At 43.2% G+C, this 23,750-nt stretch overlaps 1 protein-coding gene across 1 annotated transcript in view; it reads right to left on the reverse strand.

Moving 5' to 3' along the window:
- Window positions 1-10,788: 10,788 nt before the first annotated feature.
- AANAT (aralkylamine N-acetyltransferase) overlaps window positions 10,789-23,750 on the reverse strand; it is a 28,436-nt gene continuing 15,474 nt past the window's right edge. The window contains exons 2-5 of the mRNA XM_075845085.1: window positions 15,667-15,709; window positions 13,949-14,134; window positions 11,905-12,059; window positions 10,789-11,390 (exon numbers count right to left, since the gene is read on the reverse strand). Of these exons, the coding sequence (XP_075701200.1) occupies window positions 11,085-11,390; window positions 11,905-12,059; window positions 13,949-14,093 (606 nt within the window). The 5' untranslated portion in view covers window positions 14,094-14,134; window positions 15,667-15,709 and the 3' untranslated portion in view covers window positions 10,789-11,084. The remainder of the gene's footprint in view (window positions 11,391-11,904; window positions 12,060-13,948; window positions 14,135-15,666; window positions 15,710-23,750) is intronic.

Below are 23,750 nucleotides of genomic sequence, written 5' to 3' on the forward strand. Positions count from 1 at the left end.
TGGACATGATTTGGAAAGACACACCCCTGTCTATATAAGGTCTCAGAGCTGACATTGCAGAGCAAAAACCAAGCCATGAGGAGGAAAGAACTACCTGTAGAGCTCAGACAGTATTGTCTGGCGACACAGATCTGGAGAAGGGTACAAAAAAATGTCTGCTGGGCTGAAAGTTCCCAAGAGCATAGTGGCCTCCATAATTCTTAAATGGAATAACCGGGACTCTTCCTAGAGCTGGCTGTCCCACCAAACTAATAATCAGGGGAGAGGGGTCATTGTTAAGAGAGGTGACCAAGAACTCAATGGTCACTCTAGCTGTACTCCAAAGATCCTGTATGCAGATGGGAGAAAGTTCCAGAAGGTCCACCATCACTGCAGCACTCCACTAATCTGGGCTTTATGGCAGAGTGGTCAGAAAGAAGCATCTCCTCCGTAAAAGACACATGAAATCCTGCCTGGAGTTTGCAAAAAAGCACCTAAAAAAAAACCTCACAAACTGAGAAACAAGATTCTGTGTCTGATGATACCAAGATTAAAGGGAATGTGTTGCCAGAAAAACATGTTTTTTTTTTAAAAATTAAACATTTAGTGTGTGGGTGATTAAACATTGTTCAAATTTTTTTTATTTTTTTCACGAGTCAGGAAATAGTCAGGAAATATTATAAATTAATTCTAATTTATAATACTACCCATTTTTGGTCACTAGATGGAGCTAGTTCCCAAAATTGCAGCATTGCAACATTGGGTTAAAAGCCCTCGCTCTAGTGAGCTCTCAGCATCCCCCCTCCTTTATCCTGGCTAGTGCCGGGATAAACGAGGGGTTTGAAAGGTTTAACCTCCTACACTGTGTGTCGCCATTTTTTGAGGTAACCCACAGTGTAGTAGGTTTACATACAGTAGTAAACACACACAAACACTAACATACATTGAAATCTCTTACCTGCTCCTGCCGCCGCGGCTCCCTCCGGCCCGTCCGCTCCGTTTGCTGCCGCTGTTCCATGTGCACAAGTCCGGAAGCCGCGACCGGAAGTAGTAATATTACTGTCCGGCCGCGACTTCCGGTCCACAGGAAAATGGCGCCGGACGGCGCCAATTTCGAATAGGACTGTGTGGGAGCGGCGCATGCGCAGTTCCCACACAGACGCCGTACACGGCAGTCAATGGGACGGGAGCCGTTCACAGTCCCTATGGGACTGTGGCTGCCGTATTCCATGTCTGTGTGTGTCGTTAATCGACACACACAGAAATGGAACAAAAAATGGCAGCCCCCATAGGTGAAGAAAAAGTGTAAAAATAAGAAAAAGTAAAACACAAACACACAAATGAATATAAACGTTTTTATTAAAGCACTAACATCTTTAACATATAAAAAATTTATTTGTGATGACACTGTTCCTTTAAACTTTTTGGCCTCAATTCTAAGCGTCATGGCTGGAGGAAACCAGTCACTGCTCATCACCTGCCCAATCACATCCTTACAGTGAAGCATGGTGGGAGCAGCATCATGCTGTGGGGGTGCTTTTCAGCGGCTGAGACAGGGAGACTAGTCGAGGGAAAGAAGAATGGAGCAAAGTACAGAGAAACCCGATCCAGAGTGCTCTGGACCTTAGACTGGGCCAAAGGCTCACCTCCCAACAAGACCCTAAGTACACAGCCAAGACCACACTGGAGTGGCTTAGGGACAACTCTGTGGATGTCTTTGAGCGGCCCAGCTACAGGTCTGGTAAAATCTGGTGAAAGTCTCAATGTTTCTTCAAAGAGCAAAGCTCCGAAGTCCCAAAATCCCATTGCCATTGTAATGCACTTTGCGTGTATGCGGTGCAGTACAAAATTTCCATGCGGCAGGCTGACCCAGTCTGGGTTCAGTGCCCCTCGCCTAAACCACCGCAGGACTGCCCAGCTCCTATGGTTAGCTCACCCCACTTTCAACATGGCTGCAGCTTCCATCAGACGCTCTTTTGCCGCATGTTGGGTTAGCATTGAACTAGCTACTCAACTACAGGAAGCAATTTATTCAGCGGATTCAAGTGGATGCCCCCCTGCTAGCTGCACAGATTTCCTGATGCCAAAATATGTACGGGAAGATAGGGGAAACATTATTATTTTTTTTTAAATGGCGCTCGAGGTCAGTGTCGTTCAAGGTGCAATGATCCTTATCTAGTACCACAGGACCCAGCAATCCACCTGTTCTCTGGTTATAGGCATCACATCAGGGGGAGCAGCGGTCGTGGATCTGTATTTTAGCGGTTCATGACGGCAGCCTCCTACTGCGATCCCTAGTAGGACAATTCCTTACCACAGGGATAAAATTTGATGCAGAAAAAAACTGCAAAGTTCTTGGTTGACGGCGCCAGGCAAAATAGGGACTTGTCCACCTGAAAAAAGAAAGATTTTCTTCTATCCCCTGCATCAGTTCCTATTTTGAATGGCGCTGTCATCCAATAACTGCATGAACTTTTTCTGTTTTTTTCTGCATTAAATATGTCTGAGACGTCTCTGTCCAAGCTGCCCAACGGTTGGTTAAGGCCATGGCTAATGCGGTGACTTTCCACAGGGCCATTTGGACTAAGAACTGGGATACTGACAGTGGCTCTAGAAAGAAGGTTTTCACCCTTCTGTTTGCCCACGATCTCCTTTAAGGCCCTTACCTGGTCCAACTAATTTCTGAGGCTATAGGAGGATCACTTTACTTCCACAACATCATCAAAGGCGTCGCCCAGTTCCCTCAACTAGAAGACTAGGTGGTTTCGGAAATAGACTACGTCAGAGGCAAAACTTACGTAACTGCAGCCCCTTCCAGATGCAGAGGTCCATCTTCCAGTCTAGAAACTCCTGGCAGCCCAGTAACAGACCTGCTCTGGCCCAGCAGGCTTCCACAGCCTGAAGGTTTGCCCTCACGTGCTGCTCCCTCGGCTGGGGCAACAGCTGCTCTTCTTCCAGGAGACGTGGCTCGAAAACATCAAAGAAATCTGAATGAACAAGGTTGTCGACGCGCTACATAAGAGTTTTCGTCTTGCCGTGCCGAGCGGTTTTTCCTGTGCCCCTCCAGGGCCCAAGCTTTTTCTCGAGCCATTCAAAACCTCCTCCAACAAGGAGTAATTGTTCCAGTACCAACTCCAGAATTTTTTTAAGGGGTTTTATTCAAACCTTTTCACCATACCAAAGGAGGATGGATTCCTTCTACCCATTTTGGATCTGAAACTTCTAAAACGACGTTTAAAGATCCGGAGGAGTCCCTGCAATTTGTGGTGGCTTCCTTGGAGGTGGACGAGTTCCGGTCTTCAATAGACATCAAGGATGCCAATCTTCACGTTCCTGTTGGAGTAAATCAGCGTTTCCTGCGCTTTGCAGTGGGTTCTGAGCATTTCCAGTTTGTGTCTCTCCACTTTGGGCTGGCCACGGCTCCAAGAGTCTTCACCAAGGCTATGGTGGTGCCCATGGCTCTCCTCAGATCCAGGGGGATAGCGGTTATCCCATACTTGGATGACCTTCTGGTGAAGGCACCTTCCAAACAGGACAACTTGGACAGTCTCAACATTACGCTAGATTGTTATATATACAGAGAAAAAGTGGAGTACAAAGCCATATATATAAAAATATATATATATTTTATTAATCACAGAAATAAGACAGACATTTAAAAAGGTACATAATGAATGGAAAGACTATAATATTACATGGTGTAACTGGCAAACAGACTATCCATATAGTTGTAGAAATAAAGTAATGCACTGGAATCCTTACAATGAGGATATGTGGGAAGAGTGGTATATTATCCTATATACGGCTGACCCCTCATGAAAGAGCCCATCAAATAATGGACATGGTAGTCCTTGGAAGAATTAGAGAGAGCCTAAATGTCAAAGAGATATGAGAAAACTTACCAATGTCAGTAATATGTAAGCCTTGATGCCGTATTTAGAACCCCTAAATACGGTACGTCTTTGGGTAGATAACTTCTATACCAACATCACACCTTTCTACTAGAAGAACGGCAGCATGTGGCACAGTGTTCAAAAAAACAGAGGCCTCTCTCAAACTCTGATTGGGCAACCCCTAAGAAAGCACGGCACTAAATGGCGAGAACATGTTGTTGGTCAAGTATAAGGACAAGGGGGATGTCCTTATGTTGACCAGAATACATGGTAACTGCAACACCCCTGTCATGTACGAGGTACCACTACAATGACCCCCGAGCCAGATTGCATCCTCGGCTACAATAAGTACATGGGAGGGGTTGATCTCTCTGTTCAAGTACTAAATCCATACAGTGCCATGCGGAAAACATAGGTGTGGTACAAAAAGCTGCCCGTACACCTGGAACAGATGGCATTGTATAACGCTTACGTGCTATGCCAAAGTGCAGGCCAGACAGGGACATTCCTTCGGTTTCAAGAGGTGATTATCAAGGTCCTTGTATTTGGAAACCAGGAAGGGGAGGGCCCCTGTACTTCTAGAAGCGATGGTCTACGTATTGTACCAGGGCAAGACATTCTCAGCTAAATCCCTTTTCCGGGCAAAAAGGGAAGGACCCAAAAAGGGACAGCTGCCCTGAGAAACCTGGTTTGTGGGTAAAGGATTGCTTCAAAGTTTATTGCACAGCCATGGATTATTAACCCCTTAGTGACCGCCTCATACGAGCCCTGCACCCCCTTCAAAACCGTCGATTGGCGGGGGTTCCGGGAGTCGGACCCCGACCCATCAGCTATTGATGGCCTATCCTGAGGATAGGCCCTCAATGTTTAGGGACTGGACAACCCCTTTAACGTGTGCTAGGCTTAGATACAGGGCCCCAGCAGACAGTGATCTTAGACTGTATAAGATTACTGTCTGCTGGACCCTGTATCTAAGCCTACCTTAGGCTTAGATAACGGGTCCAACAAACAGTATCACACATGCACATGGGCCCTGTATCTAAGGCCCTGTTCACATCACCGCTGCCCTTCCGTTGAGGGGTCCTGTTGGGTTAACCCCTCAACGGAAAGGTAAACGAAAACCTCATTTTGCATCACCATTGATCTCAATGGTGATGGAAACTTTACTAATGGTTTCCGTTTGTCACCGTTGTGAATGGGTTCCATTGTTTTGGCGTAATCCATAGCGCAGTCGACAATGCAAAACAACGGAACCCTGCCACAGCGGTGACAAACGGAAACCTTTAGCAATGTTTCCGTCACCATTGAGATCAATGGTGAGGGAAATGGAAGCGGAGTATTCAGTTTGCCTTTCTGTTGAGGGGTTAACCCGCCGTAACCCCTCAACGGAAAGGCAGCGGTTAAGTGAACAGGCCCTTACTAATGGGGTTTTTATTTCAATAAATCTTTTTTCTATGTCTGTATTTTTTTTTAACTTTATCGCTACCATCTTACTAATGGCCGCTGACTGACAGCTTCCATTACTAAGGCGGGGCTTAGTGTTAGCCTGTGAAAAGGCCAACACTAAGCCCCAGTACCCACAGGTGCCAGGAAGAGCCAGGTACAATGAAAAATGTGGTGGACCCCATGTCTTTTTTTAATAAATAATTGGACAATACGATTTGGGGTTCCCCCATTTTTATAACCAGCCAGATACAACACAGAAGCAGGCTAGTATCCCAGTGCCCCTCTGTCCGTACAAATGGTCGGGTACTGGATCGTAGCCGACTGTTCCCGGTACCCCTGGTAGCGGTGGGAACCAGGGTAATAATGGTGGTTAGTGTTAACCTCTTCATGTCTAACATTAAGCCCCGCCTTAGTAATGGGTGTTGTCGATCAGCCAGCAGTCATTACTAAGGTGGTAGTTATAAAGTTTAAAAAAAATACAAAGACATAGATAAAATATTTTATTGAAATAAAAATCCCACATGCAATCCTCGTTATCCATTTTATTGAGAATAAAAAAAACGCAGTTATCGAAGTAATCCTCGAATCTGAAGTAGTCCAACAACCAAACTTGTTAAACACAAACACACAAAAATAATTAGTAAGACATAAAAAAGGAAAATAATTCTTATACTTGCCTTTCCTGGGTCCAGCACTGGAGCTGCAATGTCAGCTAGCTGGGCCCTATATCTAATCCTATCATGTGTGATACTGTCTGCTGAGCCGCTGTATCTAATCCTATTCATAGCATTAGGGTTGTATTGCTATAGATATGCTGTCTCTCACACACATTATATATATATATATATATATACACACACACACTTTGTTGGAGGGGGGCACACAGTGGCGTAGCTATAGGGGTCGCAGTTGCGACCGGGCCCCTAAGCCTTGGGGGCCCACGGGCCCCCGTTGCCATACAGCATGTTTCCTAACGAAATCTTCTGTGCCGTGAAGCTGGCACTTCCTGGTTACGGTCACATGGTACACTTAGTATACCATGTATACCATGTGACCGTGTTGTCATGTGACACGTCTTCCAGACAGAGCGGAAGAGTCGGTGCGGAGGACTCCAGGTAAGCTGCAGTGTAATGTAATGTATTGTGTTCTAATGTAATGTATTGTGTTGTGATGCCTTGTAATGTATTGTGTTGTTTGCGGTGGAAAGGGGGGGGGCGTTAAATCACAGCCCCCCTCCACCGCAAACTGCACAATACAGTATAGTACACATGACTATGAGAGCGGGGCTGCGGCTGTGTACTACAGTCACTGCCCCGCTCCTGAGTGCTGACATGTGCGTGGGGTCAGGATGATGTGATGCGGCCGGCGCTGCACTAATGATCTGCGGCACTGAAGACAGAACATGGCGGGCGCACTACAAAACACCCCCATGTTCTGTCTTCAGTGCCTGCGCTCATTAGTGCAGCGCCGGCCGCATCTCCTCATGCTGACCGCGCGCGCACTAACTGTCAGGAGCGGGGCAAAGGCTGTATTACACAGCCGCAGCCCCGCTCTATAACGGCGGAGATCAGAGAAATCTCTCATCTCCGCCGCTATTCCCCTGAATGCTGCGATCACAGCTGACTGCAGCATTCAGGAGAAAATGAGAAGGGGGGATGCCCCTGGATCGCGTCACAGGGAATTCCTGTGACGCGATTAAGGGACATACCATATATGGGCAGACAGCCCAGGGTCTATTGAAGGACCCCAGGGCTGTCTTACCATATTTCCTGTTGTTAGGGCATACTGAGGTATGTCCAAACAACTGCCTGTGTACTATCAGTACACAGGCTAATGTACTGGCATATAGCTATAGGCCAGTACATTGAAGTTTAAAAATAAAGTAAAAACAAAGTAATGTTAAATAAAAAAAATACACATACACCTTTTTTATAATAAACATTAAAATAAGTCTCAATACATAAAACATACACATATTCGGTATTGGCGCAGCCGCAATAACCTACACAACTATTTTTTTGCATCATTTATGATGTGTACTCTGTAAAAAAACAAAATAAAAATTGCTTTCTATCACTTAGGCCCCATTCACACGACCGTGCCCGCAATCACGGCACAGCCGACCGCCGACTGCCATCCGCATTTTCGGGCCGTGCTCCCATACAAAGTATGGGAGCACGGCCCGCAAAATGCAAAAGGACGGACATGTTCCATAATTTTAGGAACATTTCTACGGCACAGACACCCATCTGTAGCGCTACGGAAATGTGTCCGCGCTCAATGAAAGTGAATGGGTCCGTAGGTTATTTACGGTTGTGTGCATGGGGCCTAATTGTGAGGCACAAGGTGGGATGATGAATTTAACCTCCATGTGCCTCACATTAATAGTAATTAACCCTATCCTGTACCTTACATATTAACCCATTATGACTGAGAAACATGATGGGGTTAATTACTATTAATGTGGGGCACATTCAAAATTCATCATCGCACCTCGTGCCTCACATTAGAAAACAAAATAACTTTTTTATTTTTTATTACTGTTGGCAAAGTAAACGAAGTATCGGTATCGAAGTCCAAATTTTGGTAGCGTGAGATCCCTACACTGTGGGTCGCGTCCCCCTGGGGGTTCGTGAGTCACTCACCGAGGTCCCGGTTCCAATCCATGCTGGAGCAAGGAGCTGACATCTCCTTGATCCAGCATTCACCGTGCTCTGAGCGGCTCGACGCAGGCTGGTGGGATGTAGCGACATCATCGCGTCTGCCTGCGCTGAGTCACTCGTAGTACACACCGGAGGAGGCGAAGGATCCTCCACTCGACGTGGGAACGGGGATAGGTAATTATGCTATTTTTCTATTATGCACATATGGGGGCATTATACTGTATGGGGGGCTGATATTGCGGGGGGGGGAATTATACTGTATGGGGGGCTGATATGGGAAGCATTATACGGTATGGGGCTGTTATGGGGGGGCAGTATACGTTATGGGGCATTATACTGTGTGGGGGCAGCTATGGGAGCATTAACTGTGTGGGGGCATTATACTATGGGGGCTGTTGGGCAAGGCGTCTGGGCATAGGCGCGCGCAGGGGTCTGATGATGATGGTGGTGTTGGGGAGGGGTAGGGGGGCCCAAGCTGAATTCTTGCACCCGGGCCCATGAGCCTTTAGCTACGCCCCTGGGGGCACATATGGGTTGGGGCTATTCCCCCTGATTGTTTTAAGTCCTTAGTCACGTCCCCGACTGCTAGTGCTGCATTGCTGGATCACTTAGGAGATCAAGTTCAACCAAGGAATGGGAAGACAGGGAAGGGATGAAACAAATTCTACACATTGACATAGAAGCTGATATTTTTTTTGTTCTAGGAAATTATCTAATACTTTTTTATAGCCATCTACTGTCCCTGCTGTGACGGCTCCTGCAGTGACTATTCCATAGATTCACAGTAAAGAAGACTTGTCGCCTCTGCAGATTGAACATTTTTTTTCTCCAGACGGAGGGAGTGCCCCCTTGTTTTTTGAGGGGCTTTTACATGGAACGGGTTTTCACTATATTTCTTGTATGTGCCATTCATATTTATATAAGTTAACCATGTCCCCCCTTTAGTCGTCTCTTCTCAAGGCTAAATAGCTTTAATTCTTTTACTCTTTCCTCAAAACTTAGATTCTCCATGCCCACTATTAGTTTAGTTGCTCTTCTTTGACTAATGCTTTGTAAAGTGGTAATATTACATCCCTGTGCCGCGAGTTTATGCCTCTTTTAATACACGACAATATCTTGCTGGCCTATGAAGCAGCTGATTGACATTGCATGCTGTTATTTAGTCTATGATCTACAAGTACACCCAGATCCTTCTCAACAAGTGACTCCCCCAGTGTAGCGCCCCCTAGAACATATAATGCATGCAGGTTGTTGGTACCCAGATGCAAAACTTTACATTTATCTATATTAACCCCTTCCCGCCGCAGCCCTTTTTCTGATTTTAATTTTCGTTTTTTCCTCCTCACCTTCCAAAAGCCATAACTTTTTTATTTATCCGTCGATATAGTACTATAAGGGCTTGATTTTTGCATATTGTGCCATATAATGTACTAGGAAACAGGAAAAAAAAAGATTTTTGGGGTAGAAAATTAAAAAAAATAGCGATTCCTCCATTATTTTTTGCGCGCCGTTTTTACGGAATTCACTGTGCAATTAAAACAACATGTTAACTTTATTCTGTGGGTCAATATGATTACGGCGATACCAAATATACTGTATATATAGTTTTTTTTTTATATATTTTACTGCTTTTAGAATTAAAAACCTAAGTGTCAAAATTCCGAGAGTCCTAACTTTTTTTATTTTTCCGTCGATTAAGTGGTATGAGGGCTTATTTTTTGCGGGATAAGCTGTAGTTTTTAATAATACCATTTTGGTGTACATGTGACGGTTTGATCACTTTTTATAAAAAATTTTGTAGGAGATGAGGTGACCAAAATATAGAGATTCTGACGGTTTACAATTTTTTTTTTTTTTCTTTTACAGCATTCACCGTGCGGGTTAAAACATGATGTGTTGTAATAGTTCAGACTTTTACGGACGCAGCGATACCAATTATGTTTTTTTATTTTTGTACTATTCTCTAGGGGGAAAATGGGGAAAGGGTTTTTTTTTTAACTTTTACTTTTTACATTTTGCTCTGCTGTAACTACCACAGACAGAGTAACGAAGTGCAGGTATTGAATAAACATCCCGTGGAATGTCTATTCACTGTCTAAACACTTCAGTATTGTTAATGTGTTAGTATAAGACAGCACATAAGGATCTAACAGGATCCCTATACGCTGTGTAAATGAATGGAGAGGAGTGCATGACGCTGATTGGTCAGCGTCATACACTCCTCTGTACAACGCCCACTTGGTCTAAAGTAAAAATACGCCCACTTGGGCATTAAGAAGCTAATTAGCATAAATCTAAAAATTGCTAATAAAGTGGTGAAAATAGATCGTTTTTTAAAATAAAAAGCATTACTGTCACCTACATTATAGCGCCCATCTCCTTATGCAGGCGACAGGGCACTTATAATGTGGTGACAGAGTCTCTTTAAGCTACATCATGTACGGTATGTCTCCGTTCAGGTGTAGATCACCATTAGGGTCAGTTCACACGTTGCATAAATACTGCAGATTTTCTGCAACGGATTTGTTTTGGAAAATCCACAGCAAATGCAGTAGCAGCAAAGTGAATGAGATAAAACAAATCTCATCCGCACGCTGCGTAAATACTCAGCAGAAAAAACGCTCAGAAATTGACGCTCTTACACAGCATGCCCGTCCTGTGTGAACTCAGCCTTACGCTTGCTAAAATGTTAAATGTCATCTTTACTGGAAAGCAAAGTACTTTTAATATTAGTGACTTTGTTTTAAGGAGTGATTCTTAGACCAGACAGCCATAGAAAACCAGAAAAAAGATTTATTGTGACAGATTATAATGGTCGGGGTTTTGTACAGTGAAATGACTTGCACGATTATAGAATTTTATACAGAGGTGCAAAAGGGGATTCTTGCCTGCAGCCAGAGACATACGATAAATTTGTGTGAGAGCAATTCATACCTTCATAGTAACCACTCCCTGTCTGAAAGCATAACCCTGGCAGCGCCATGCAGCAGCTCTATTAACACCTTTGCTTGGCATCAAGGTTGAATCATACCGCTCTGCAATCGGTTGCAAACCTTGAGATGCAAAGGGGTTAAAGATGGTAAATTATAACAAAGGTTAAGGGCTAGCAACCACTATTTCTACGCATAAAGGCATGACCTCTTACTGCACAGTGCATCTCAATAAAGGTGAGGGGTCCAATGGTGACGTTACATGGGCCCATAGCCTTGAAGCCACACTTGGAGTAGAAAGGAACCAAAAAATCTTCACACATTAGCACGGCCCGCCGTGCAAAAGGCAGGCAGCGCAGGTACTGGAGATAGCGCCACAGCAGGATGGATCCCTTGCCCTGCTGCCGGAATGTGCGGTGTACGGCAAGCACATGGATGTGGACTGATGAACCATGCGGTTTGTGCAGGGTGAGGGCGTCCTAGAAGGAGACAAAGGTTATAACCAGAATGTTAAATATATTTGTGCTGTCACTCTACCACATTATTTTAAATCTGAGCTGTCACTATGCGCAAACAATGCAGCCTAAATTGTTTAGATAAATTTGGCTCTGCTACATCTTTGCATTAATGTGTTACAAAGACATTTAAAAAAAAAAAAAAAAAACTCCTTTGTGTCATTTTTAAATACATCATACATAGTCATAAAGTCTATTTGTACATTGTAGTCATATCGGGGGGTTTTCGGGGGTTTTCTGCTGCGACTTTACAGAAAACGCGATTGGACCTTTAAGGCCTCATTCAGACGGCAGTATTTTGGTCAGTATTTTGCTTCAGCTTTTATAAGCCAAAATACGGAAGAGGTCCAATTCTTTCCATTATTCTTTTACTTTGTTTATGTTCCACTCCAAATACTGAAGCAAAATACTTCCGTGTAAAACTGGCTTTTGTCTGTATGTATTGTGCTATTGTATATATATTTGGCATTTCTGTTACCTGATTGAGCTTGTCTTTATCCCACAATGACCCAATGATAAATGCTACAAGTCGTCCCTCTTCAAACCAGCCAAGAGATAGCTCCGGACACAGGGTCAGGAAATGTCTAACTTCATCCAGATGGAGGGGACAATCCCCAGATACAGAAATGAAGGCTGTGAGAATGTAGAAAAACATCAATGAAGCACAAAATTAGAATAACATTTAAGAAAAAGTGTAAAAAGTATAACCGAAGTAGTTTTTTAAGGGGCTTATAATGTTATTCCCACCTTAGACTTTATTGGTATATCCACAGGATATGTCATAAAAGGCTGATGGATGCCGGTCCCAGCTCTGGGACCCGCACCTATCTACAGAATGTGGGTTACACGACCCCGTCCAGCCTGGTGAGCTGGCTGCTGCATGCAGGTGTAGGATACGAGGCAGGACGATTGGAGAGGTGACAGCGCACACTCGATTCTGTTCTATAGGAGTTCTGGAAACAGCAGAGCAAGTGTGCTTAGCTGTTTCTGTAACTCACATAGAAGTGAATAAAGAAATCTACGAAGCCACCGCTTCATTCATTCTCCGCCTGGATCTGGTGGCCGCCGCACTGGGCGGGATAGGGGTCAGAAGACCCCCTTTCTGGAGATAGGTGCAGGTCAAAGAGGTAGGACCCACATCCATTAGACATTTATGGAATTTAAACTACACGCGCCACAATGTTCATTAGATAATAGATATATAATAAACCTACAACCTCAAAACAAGGTAGAAAAGAAGGGGAGTCCCCAACAAACCTCAGAAACAACCTAAAAAGCGCAGGGGACATAACACCCCAATAGAGTATAAGGATAAATCACTGCCACATATCGTAAAAAAGATATAAATCTTTATTAATACATAACAATACATGGTATCACAGTAATAAATATAATAGAATAAAGCGGGTCATACATGGAGAGCAATAACGATAGGGTATAGATGACAAGGCATCCTCCTGACGAAGCCGGTCTTCAGCGAAACGCGCGTCGAGGCGTTTCTTGTGCCATATCTCTTCACGTCCCCTGCCTTCACCATGTCTATAGGTATGTCTTTTCTATAATATCTCTGATGTTACATGCATTAGCTTTTTTGTATATGCGCTGTTATTTTTGCAGCGTATGTCTGCTATGCATGTGTTTCACCAATTAGTATCTATTGGACATTTATAGCTATTCTGCATATATTTGCCTTTCTGGCTATTGCAATATTTTAGTATACATTTTTGACACTCATGGTATGCTAGGTTTGGGACATTTTTGAGATTGGTTTTCTCTGTTCTCCTCATGGTATGTTGTCATCTATACCCCATCGTTATTGCTCTCCATGTATGACCCGCTTTATTCTATTATATTTATTACTGTGATGCTATGTATTGTTATGTATTAATAAAGATTTATATATTTTTTACGATATGTGGCAGTGATTTATCCTTATACTCTATTGGGGTGTTATGCACCCTGCGCTTTTGTGCTTTTTAGGTTGTTCATTAGATAATCGATGGCAGGTCCAGATGAGTGGCGTACATAGAAGAGAGGGTACCGCATATCAAAGCTAAAACTGAGCCCCCTATTATTCCTGGATTTCCCCCCAGGACATCTATGGTATTGGTTTCCCCTTCCATGCCCTTTCCACAAACCTGACGCTAACACCCCACCCCCCTTTTTTTTCTGCAAACAATGCAGTTTCTCTGAAGAAGGGAACGTGCCCAGGTTCTCACCACCCAAAAGCAATGGGAATGGAATTAAACAGGCATGGGCCCACTTTCCAGGGCCCCAAAGCAGCTGCCTCTATGGCACATATTCCCTTGATCCAGACAATTGAGGTTGGATTCACAAACAATTCAATGTGTACAGTGCCAGATTGTTGGCAGATCCTATGAAAATTGGCTGAATCTTTCAACCTGGTTATTGGCTATGTCTCCTTTCACTCTGGCAAAATGCAGCATATTGTGGATTGGGCATGCCGTTTTATTTTAGCCTTGGTAATTTATAAAAACTCCATTAAATGCATCTTTACTTACCCTCTCTTTCTATCTCAAACACACTGATTGCATCTTCCGGGGAAAGACATCGGAATTCACTGGCAGGAAGTGTATGGCGTCGCTGCTGGTGTGGTGATCTAGTGTGGACTGGCCTCATGAAAGGTAATGCATTCAGCACAGACATGGCAAGATCTGGGTCTCTATATCCTATACCAATAGCAAATCCTGTTGGAAATAAGCAAGAACCTGTCACCGTTGCTTATAAATACTGCTGCAATGACTCACAAAGGCCACTAACAGTGTCAGGAGGTAGGTACATCACATCCATTTAGGCGTCCCTTGTCGCCTATGAATATTCAAGTATATTTATAACCATAATTGGGGGTTTTAGATGCAATCTGTCATGTTCTAAAACAAGGATTTATTATTGTGTTGTTGTTCTTTTCTGAATTTACATATCAGAGGAGACGCAGTACAATATACGCGGCAATTATAAACTGCCTACGTTTTTACACAGGCCGCTGGAAAATTTTAAAGGAGTTTTCCCACCATAGAAAGTGATGGCATACCGCTAGGTTGGGCAAGATAATGGAAGGGAGTTGTGTTGTATCCCGCAGAGCAGATGATCAGGAGCACCGCTGTGCAGGAGAAATGCCGAAGGGACCTATGGATGATCTTCAAACTGTAGCTCTCCAGCTGTTGTAAAACTACAACTCCCATAAGCTGTCAGGGCATGCTGGTAGTAGTTGTTTTGAAACCGCTAAAAAGCCACAGGTTGGAGACCACTGATTTAAGGTATAACAAAAACATTAAAGAACGGACGTTAAATTGTAGCAGGATTGAGGGTTGTCCTGAGGGTGTGAATCACTAGAAAGTCTCTGTAACTCATGTGTTGCCACCAGTAAACTGAAAACAAGCAGCCAGGACACTAGTGGACATCTCCGCTCCTTCATTCTTTTTTGCTTTCATACATTTCAATTTTCCCATGATTTGAATATAGGTGTTATAAATATGTTTATTTATTTACCAGTACCTGGAAACAGAATTAAATATTTTTAATTTACAGGTACGGATCAATGGGCAAATGCCAAAAGATCGATAGATAGATATGATATATGAGATAGATTAGATAGATAGATATGAGAGAGATAGATAGATAGATAGATAGATAGATATATTGCAGATGTAAGATAGATAGATATGAGATAGATGATAGATATGAGATGGATAGATAGATATTAGATAGATAGATAGATAGATAGATAGATAGATAGATAGATAGATAGATAGATATGACATAGATAGATAGATAGATAGATATATTGCAGATGTAAGATAGATAGATGATAGATATGAGATGGATAGATAGATATTAGATAGATAGATAGATAGATATGACATAGATAGATAGATAGATATTAGATAGATATTTGATAGATATTAGATAGATATTTGATAGATAGATAGATAGATAGATATGAGAGATCGATAGATAGACTTGAGAGAGATAGATAGATAGATAGATAGAAAAATCCTAAAGGATATTTTTCTATATGTAATTAAAAAAAATTTGCATTATTACGCAGATCATGTAAAGGCAAGTGTATGAAAGTGAATTGTGTGTCTGTACGTTCACAAGTTCTCTGTAGCATAAGCTATACATTATATTATTATAAGGTAGAACATCTAATCCTGGATTGTCATAGAGTTGCACATTTTTATTGTAAAGATGCAATGGATGTATGTTCGGGTCTTACCTATAGAGGACTTGATGGGTTGTTCCTCAGGGGCAGGACTGGTCTGAAATAACACAATACAGAAGGTGCAACATGTTATATTTCCATTTTATTAAAGTGCGCACATTGACTAACCCCTTCATTATTTCAGCAGCTCTTCCCAATAAACTTGATGCCATATTAATTTAAACCAGGAAAAGCGATAGGTGTCTCCGACTTAAGGGATTAAGCAATTATTTTAAGAAAGCTTTCATGTATACTTGTTAGTTTACTTCTGTGCTTTCATGGAGGGCAGGAGGAAACAAACCTCTTACATCTCATGTAGCTAAATCTATTAGGCACTTGTCTTTTATTGAGCATGTCATGTAAATAATTAAATGACCTTTTTTTTATGATTTGAAGGTCATTTAGAACTTAAAGGATCAATTTGTGTATAAAAGCAGTCTTAAAGAGATGGTGTGAGATAAAAAAAAAAACATGGCTGCTACCTTCAAGAAACAGTGCTGCTCCTGTCTATTGGCTATTTCTATTATTCAAGTGAATGGGGCTCAGTTGCAATGCCCTGACTTAGCTCATAGACAAGAGTGGCGCTATACCTGGAAAAAAAAGTATCCATGATGTTTAATCTTATACAACGCTTTGTTTTTCCTTCATTCTTGACAACTACGCTTACTACCATAATAGAATTGAGTTGCAAAAGGCTTTCCCTGGAAAAAGCCAAACGGTGGTGGCTCTCATATTAGAGGGGTAGTCTGGGATGAGACAACCCCTTTAAGTCTAAATCTGGCCACACATATAACATTAGCCATGTATTTAGGGGACAACTATCTCCCCAGACTTTTCCATAAACATGCATGCTCAACGTGGCTGAGGCTGAGGGATAAGCCGCGGCAAGAAGCTTATCTCCCAGCAGGATCACGGATCGGCGTGTTGAAATCCAAGATGCCAGATACTTGTTTGGGATACACTTAAGTTTCTGGAATCTGAGGTCATTATTCTAATGGCGATGGCCAACTTTACCCACGGAGAACAACAAAGAGTATGAGGCAACAGTGTAATGGTTTGGTCACCGGCGATAATCTGGAGGTCCACATGGTATAGCTTGTGAGGACTGCACTGGGATTTTCCAAATCTAGATATCCACTTTATTATTCTGTGAAATTTCCTGCTATTCTAAAGTGTTTCAACTTCCAAATAAAATCAACTACGAACTAAATTCTAAAAAAAAATATTCTACAAAAATCCGTAGCAAATATTTTAGCGCCGTGATCTACAAAGGCGGTCAGCCTGCTGTATTTTCAGAATCAGCCACATAAACAAAACATAATAAATGAATGAATAAATGATAAGACTAACATTGCCACACTTAAAATAATTGCCTGAACAACCCTACACAACGTTAATTGTTAAGCATACTGCGGGAAACAAGCGTCAGACATGGAGCACTCCTATTCATATAATTGCTGGGTGTAAATTGTGGAGGAGAGGTTTGTAAATGGGCACTTACAGAGAGAGTGGTAGAGCAGCCTGGGTGAAAATGTTAACGGGTATCGGAAGGGTCAATGCTGTTTGTGCGGGATGAAATCTGCTAATCGAGATTATAGTATAAAATACCAATTTACATTGTAGCAGAGCTGTGTTTCTCATTTGGCACCACTAATGTTTAGATCCCAATGAGTCATTTTGAGGTGTAAACCTGCAGCATTACCTAAACTTCGAGACTCTGCACAAATGGAAATGACAAATTCAGCTCTGCTACTTATAAAGAAAATTAGTCCTGACCAACAAGAGTGATAAAAGCCATCCCCATACCGAAAAAATATCAGTTCTGTAAATAGGGTGAGCATTTAACTCTTCAGTGGAGGTACCATATGTGCATGTTTGTATACGAAGAGTTAATATTAGTGTAAGGATGTGGATACGATCATATATGCTGCTGATTTATAAAGCTCTCCTTTATTTTTTTTTTATCATATATCACAGCTTTTTAGGATTACTCACCTATGTTCAGCACTGACCTTGGCGGACAGCTCCCAAGTGGGGCCAAGAACAAGCAAAGAAAGACGGGAACCTGCAGTTCAGTAGGTGTTACCTGTGTCCACTGTTCTGAGCTGCCTGCTTATGATGACATCCTCCGAATTAACTTGTTTATCACTCACGTGACAGACCTATGAAGGGTTTAAGATTCCACCGGAGACTGGCAGAGAGAGCGAGAAACTTTCACTCCCGTCTGCCAGAGCTGTAGAATCTCAGCTGTCTTATAAGTTGAATTGATTATAATTTAGTGGATCCTTGTCCTGGCGGGGATTATTAGTGTCTCATTTATATAAACTCGTACAATTCTTTTAGATTTTTCTGTGTTTTTAGATTTATTTATAATCTGCTTTATAATGGAAATAGAAACAATACAGTGAAATCAAATATCTGCTAACTGGAAACCATCAACAAGCAGGATCTTATTTGTATTAAGATTTATGTGAATAAATAGCTCAGCTGGACTCCTGTGTGGATGTGACCTTGGACTATTTAGATGTGTTAATTAGCATATCTAAAGAGTCCAGGGGCACATCCACACTGGTCTCCTGATTCTTATTATACAGCTGATCTAAACTGATCAAATTATGGCTTAGAGAACATTTAATAACCCATAGAAAGAAATGGGAGGCCACAAAGGATCATTTCCATCCATTTTTCTTTTTAAAAAACATGTAAAAAAGAAAAACCATAAAGACAAATGCTAATGTATAACATACATAGATACATGCATTGGGCATTTATATGTTAGTGAGAAGGGCTGCGTGGGGTATTAAGATGTTAATTAGCCAATGAGACTCGCACGCCATTCACAGCAGTATATACTACACAGGCTGTCTGAACACATCACACATTGTTGCCATGGGTAAAAGGGGCAATTTATCAGAGTTGGAAAAAGGGATGATTATTGGCTTGCGGGCCAAGGGTGGCGGTATTTCTTAAACAGCGTGCTGCTGTGGTGAAAGTGTATCGTGAGTGGACAAATGGCACCATTGGGAATAACTGACGTGGAAACTGCGGAGCACCACGTGCCATTGATTTTAGAGGTGAACGGCGGCTACGATGCTGTATGAGGGCTGAAAGACACGATACAATGGAGCAGCTCACCGTTAAAATCAACCAGGGGGCTACCAGACGTGTGTGTAAAACAACAGTTCAGCGAACCCTACTGCGTATGGGGCTTCGAAGTAGACGGATGGTCACTGGTCCTATGCTAACAAAGATGAGTCGGAAAAAAAGGCTTCAATTTGCACGGCAGTATCGGACTTGGACCACCGATGATTGGCAAAGGGTTGTCTTCTCCAATGAGTCACTTTTTCTGCTGCATCGAACGAATGGACGTTGGCGTGTCAGGCGGGAAACATCAGAGAACAAACACCCTGCAACCATTGCTGGAAGAACACAAGGCGGTGGTGGCAGCGTTATGGTCTGGGGAATTTTTCCATGGCATTCTCTGGGCCACTCATCCATGTGGAAGGCGCTGAACCGATTTGGGTATAAATGCATCGTTGCAGATCACGTCTCCCCATACATGCTGATTGTCTTCCTTGGGGCAGATGGAATCTTGCAGCAAGACAATGCGACATGTCACACGGCTAGAAATGTCCAACAGTGGTTGGAGGAGAACGACCAAGACTTCAAAGTACTTCCCTGGCCCCCTATTTTGCCAGACTTGAACCCAATTGAGCATCTGTGGGACCACCACGATCGTCTTGTTCACTCTATGGATCCTCCCCCACGCACCCTCCATGCCTTTCTTGAAAAATATAATATTACAGGTTATGTGTACTAGATTCTTAAGATGGGATGTTGATCCAGGAATTTATTCTGATTGCCATATTTTCCCCTAATTCGCATCAAGGGGGTTTTGCCTTCTTCTGGATCAACACGGTAGGATTATAAGTTGGACTTGATGGACCTGTGTCTTTTTTTTCAACCTTCTCAACTACGTAACAGGGATGGGTAGTGTAAACACCGGCTGTAGACTTCCACACAGGGCCGGCCTTTGGTATGACCTGTGCCATCGCTGTGCTGGCTCCCTTGCCCTGCTTGTGAAGCTCCTTCTCTGCTCAGTGGCGTAACTACCACTGAAGCAGCCATAGCGGCTGCTTTGGGATGCCACCGGGCATGAGGGCGCCTGTGCCGCTGGGACGGGTCCCCCCATGTCCGGTGGCGCGCTAGCAGCCGCTATGTCTGCTACAGTGGTAGCTATGCTACATTCAATAGTATCTGCGTCCTTAGGATGCAGATTCCATTGAATCCTATGACATTTACTAGGCTACAGGCCTAGTAGGATCCCTGCGCAGGGTGGGGTGATGACGTCACTGTATCACTATTGCCTATGCAAGGATCCCGTCGGCGTTATAGAGCAGCTCCGTTCATCGCGGGAACAGGGCCTAGGTGAGTACAATCATTTTGTTTTATTTGTTTGGGGGCACTGTCTATAAGGGGGAGGTGGGGGGCTGTATGGCATTATCTACAAAGGGGTGGTGGCACTGTTTACAAGGGAGAGATGGGGGGTTGTATGGCAGAATCTACAGGGGGGCTTTATCTTCAAGGGGGGCTGTGTTTGGCACCCAGGGGAGGGGGGACATTATACTGTGGGGGCCACGTAGGGGCATTACACTGTGGGGGGCACTACAGGGGGCAATATACTGTGTGTGGCACTTAAGGGACATTATACTGGTGTGGTGGCATGAAAAAGGGCATTATACTTTTTTATGGGGATTTTTTTTTATGATGGGGGTGGGGCGCCGCAAGAAAATGTATGCACGTGGTGCCATCTATCCAAAGGCCGGCCCTATTTCCACAGCTGTCTCTGTAACTCCTATGGACGTCGATGAAGAGTAGGCTGAAGTCGGAGTACCCCTTTAAGCCTATAAATAAAGTAGAGCATTATTCATTTATTAACTGGTTAACAATTATCAGCAAATCATGATTATGTCCCTGGAAACAACCATAAATGCTGTGAAAAATGTTAGTAAGTGATGAGAATAGACATCTTAAATGTTTCTCCTAAGGATACATTCACACGAGCGTGTCCGATATACGTGCGTAATACGCGTGTGAGTATCTCCGTTGTGTTTCAGTATTTCAGTTTTTTTACGTGAGCATGACAAGCGTATGACACGCTTGCAAAAAAAACGAAGGGAGGACTTTTGTTACAGGGCGGTCACATGGTCGCAAAATGCCATTTTCTATTGCATTTGCAGCATAGAGAGCTTTGTCTGAATCCTCTGCTATTTGACTTGGATTTTGACTACTGTTTTGGTTTGTAGCATGACATCAAAAGCCATGGACCGTGTTCTTATGATGTGGCTGATCTCTAGCACATATGGAGAGTGTTCAGGTCTACAATCCAAATGGATGTGGACAATGTGAACCACGTCATAAAAGCCTGTGTTATCCTGCACAACTTCACCAGGATGTACGATTCTGCAGGTGATGGTGACGTGGTACATGATGATTGTTGGTATAGCAGATTGCAGCAAAATAAAAATTGATAATTGTGTGCATAGGTGATGCTCTGCCGGCACAAGCCGCAAAAATGGAGACAGGCTATGGGTAAAAATGTCCACCTCATCCTCTGGTTGCTTTCAATTAAGATATTCCAGAACCCGAGTGTCCGGCTAGCCGCAGAAGGTTCATTTTTGTCTTCTCTTTGTTACTGCACGAGAGAGCGAACTGGAATTTGTGTAGGGGGAGGGCTGCGTGGACTGCGTCCAAAAGATGTACCAGGATCCAGTTCTGGAGTTGGAAGAGTAGTGTCTTGCGCCTCTCTACCTCCATCTGTCTACTCTCCTCCTACTCTTCATTCTCCTCCAGGTTGTCTTCGGAGCTAAATTTGTATAAAAAGTTAACAAATGAATAGATATTACATGTATTTTGCATCATGGAAATGAATGACATATCCACACGTTACATGTCAGAGACATGTGGTTTCCACCTCCGGAACACAAAGCAGTAGAAGGTGGTTTCGTGTATGTCCCAGAGGTGGGAACCGATTGTCTCTACCATTTTTAAGATATCCTGTGGATATGTCTTAAATTTCTGATGGGAAAACCCCTAGAACGTTTCTTTTTTTGTTTTTTTTGGGATACTTACGGACGAAGATCAAATATTGACCGCAAGAAAGACAGTTGTTGGGTGAAGAGGTATGGCCTTTTCTTTGAGGGGGCAGAACCACTCTTCCCTTTTTAGAACAGACAAGAGTGTGACCCCTAGTGGCTGGCGGGCACAATATACATTTATACAAAAGAGGGGCTGCCTGCAAACAGCCAAGCCCAATTTCCCAGCCACCACTGATGTGTAAAATAATGAACTTTATTAAGCTACGTATAGCTAGACAGACCACATGAATAAATTTAAAATTCTCACTAGCCGAGAGACGGACACAAGCATGTGTTAACTGATTCAACAGGCAAATGTAGTTTCTGACGTAGGAGTATTGGTATCTTCCCTAGTCAATTAGATTTGTTAAGGTAACTAGTATGCAACAATAGGTCCGATCAGCGGCAGTGTATTAAAATATTAGCAGCCCCCCCGACATGTTTCGCTACTACGTAGCGTCCTCAGGGGTACACGGGGCTAATGGCGGCGCGGAATGAAAAAGATCCTGATATAGACACGTCTATGACGCATCTGAAGGTGTGTCGGACCAGACAACCAATGACAATGAGGGAGACACTGAGGTCTCTCAGCTGTATGTAGCCGACAAATGAACAACAAGATGAGATGGTCCAATTACAGGCAGGGAGGCGGCGCATGCGCAGAGACATAGAACAAGGACTTAGCGCGTACAGCCTAACTAGGACCGCAACTTTCGGAGTGAGTCACCAGCGCATGCGCAGATACACAGAATAGCAACACAGTGCCAGAGAGCTTCACTCTGCTCGTAATTTACACTGTGTGCAATAGTACTGCTTGTCTTCATCGTTACACTGACGATGCTTAGCAAGCATATGTCCACGGGTTTAGCCGGTATATTAGGGGTAAGTGGGCAAATGGAAGCCCATTATTAATTAATTGAGCTAGTGCCGATATATAGCTAGGGTAGGATAATAGACCAATAGAGAGGGACCTATATGTGTCCCGTCCCCATGTAACCCTAATGTGCACTCGGCTAATCTGCCTTCATGTCACAATCAATGTCACGAGCTGTATCTTCAAGCCACATAAATTCCAATAAGGCACATACGCAATACTGTAGGTACAGAGGAGCACCAAATACACATTGGTTCCCTATAATAAAATGGTCACTCACGAATAAAGAATGCCTCAAAAGTCCCCTATTGGGGACATACCATAATTCTGGAGGCGAACACAGGATCACTAACAATATACATGATATGTCAATGACAATAAATCGCCGCCAAAATGTGGTCAAAGTCACAATAGAAGTACGTAGATTAGTCTAACCTCCTGATTGGAATGGTTATGATATTATTTAAGAGAATTCTCCACATTGATGTAGAAAGCTCAATAAATGGCAGACAAACAATATTTTAATTATCAGTAGTTTTTATATGTATATGTATAATTCTACAGAAGTCCAATAGTATAGACACAAACAACAAAGAGAATAAATTCTCAATGTCCAACTGCAGAATCAAAGAAACGCACTGAAGGTAAAACCTTCGTTCAGACCTGAGGGAGACATAGTATTAAGTCTATGGATCCACCTCGCTTCCTCTTGCAAGAGTTTACGATCCAAATTGCCCGCCCTGGGACCCATTTTAATTTGGGCAATACCCCAGAATTTCAGCAATCTAGGGTTACCTCCATGAAACTTCACAATGTGTCTAGAAAGAGCGGTATCCTCGTTACAGGTCACCGCACTCATGTGTCTAGAAACACGTCTTCTCAATTCCTGAATGGTTTTACCCACGTATAACTTAGGGCAGGGACACTTGGCGATATAGACCACCCCACTGCTCTGGCAGTTCAAAAATTGTCCTATTCGATATAGCTTACCGTCGACAGGATTGGAAAAGTTCTTAACGGTAGGCATTAGGGGGCAGAAAGAACATCTGCCGCACGGGTGGAAACCCTTTAATGGTGATTTAAGCCAT

Source organism: Rhinoderma darwinii, chromosome 13 (genome assembly GCF_050947455.1).
Source record: "Rhinoderma darwinii isolate aRhiDar2 chromosome 13, aRhiDar2.hap1, whole genome shotgun sequence".
Lineage (NCBI taxonomy): Eukaryota > Metazoa > Chordata > Amphibia > Anura > Rhinodermatidae > Rhinoderma > Rhinoderma darwinii.